General features: G+C 57.0%; 1 protein-coding gene across 1 annotated transcript in view; it reads left to right on the forward strand.

Moving 5' to 3' along the window:
• The window catches only part of LOC101848621, a gene marked incomplete at its 3' end in the record, with an annotated part of 15993 nt that extends 15011 nt beyond the window's left edge, over nt 1-982 (forward strand). The window contains 1 exon segment of the mRNA XM_005110834.3: nt 163-982. Within this exon segment, the coding sequence (XP_005110891.2) occupies nt 249-982 (734 nt within the window).
• Nucleotides 983-1066: the final 84 nt, after the last annotated feature.

The following is a 1066-nucleotide window of genomic DNA, read 5'->3' on the forward strand; positions in this document are numbered from 1 at the left end:
CACTTGGCTCGGTCCTGTCGGAGACGGACGTTAAACTAGGAGGTCCCGCCCCTTAAATAACCTAATAGTGTTGATAAGGGCGTTAAAGTCATACCATTTATACCATATAACCGCTCAGCCATCGCACCCTCAATCTGATTTTGTGCTCCCTTTCTTTTCCAGGGAATGACGTCCCAGTGTCCTCCTCTCGTTGCCGGAGACGTCAGACCAGCAGCCGCTCACACCCGCCACAGTGAGCCACTCGTCGAATGAACAGTTTCCGGGTGTGTAAGAGATGCCGTTGTCTGCGGGGGGCCAGCGATAGTTGTTGTTCCCAGCACAGTAGCACCACAGCCACCACCACCACCACAACCACCACAACCACCGCCACAACAACAACAACAACAACAAAATCACGTGTCACGTCCAACTGTGGCAGCCGTGGAGAGCACGTCGAGGGGACTAGAGCAACCCATGTCCTTGACCCTCACCCTGACCCCGACCTTAACCTTGGCCGCCCTTCTGTTATAACGAAGAAGAAAAACGACGCGGGGAGAATTTCTAGAAGTAACAACATCACCGTCGTTATGTCGGAATCGAGAGGTCGTCCCGTGCACCACCACAAGCGGCCGGATCGGCTAGGAGGAGGCGGCAAGACTAGGAGGGAGGCGAAAGGAGGGGACAACAATGAGAGGTCCTCGGCTACCGCTGCTGCTGCTGCTGCTCTCGTTGTTCCTGGTGGGGCGAAGGAAGCGGCCTGCAACTCGGCGGAGGAGCGAGAGCTGAGCGACACGGTGTTTCAGTCCCCCTTGTCTTCCTCCACCCCGGCTGGCCGCGCGGAGGTCACCACCAAGTATGGCCGCGCCTACTCTCAGCCCGAGGACCCCGGCCAGCTGCGCTTGGAGAAGATGAGGCTGGAGATGGGGGGAGAGAGCGAGGAGTCGCACGATGTGGGGGGAGGGGGGATGATTCGGAGACACACGCACACTACTGGGACCAAGAGGTAAGGGAGAGAGAGAAAGCCGAGATGGAGAGAGAGAAAAATAAAAATGAAGAGAGAGAGAGAGAGAGAGAGAGAGAGAGAGAG

Source organism: Aplysia californica, unplaced genomic scaffold (assembly GCF_000002075.1).
Source record: "Aplysia californica isolate F4 #8 unplaced genomic scaffold, AplCal3.0 scaffold00952, whole genome shotgun sequence".
Lineage (NCBI taxonomy): Eukaryota > Metazoa > Mollusca > Gastropoda > Aplysiida > Aplysiidae > Aplysia > Aplysia californica.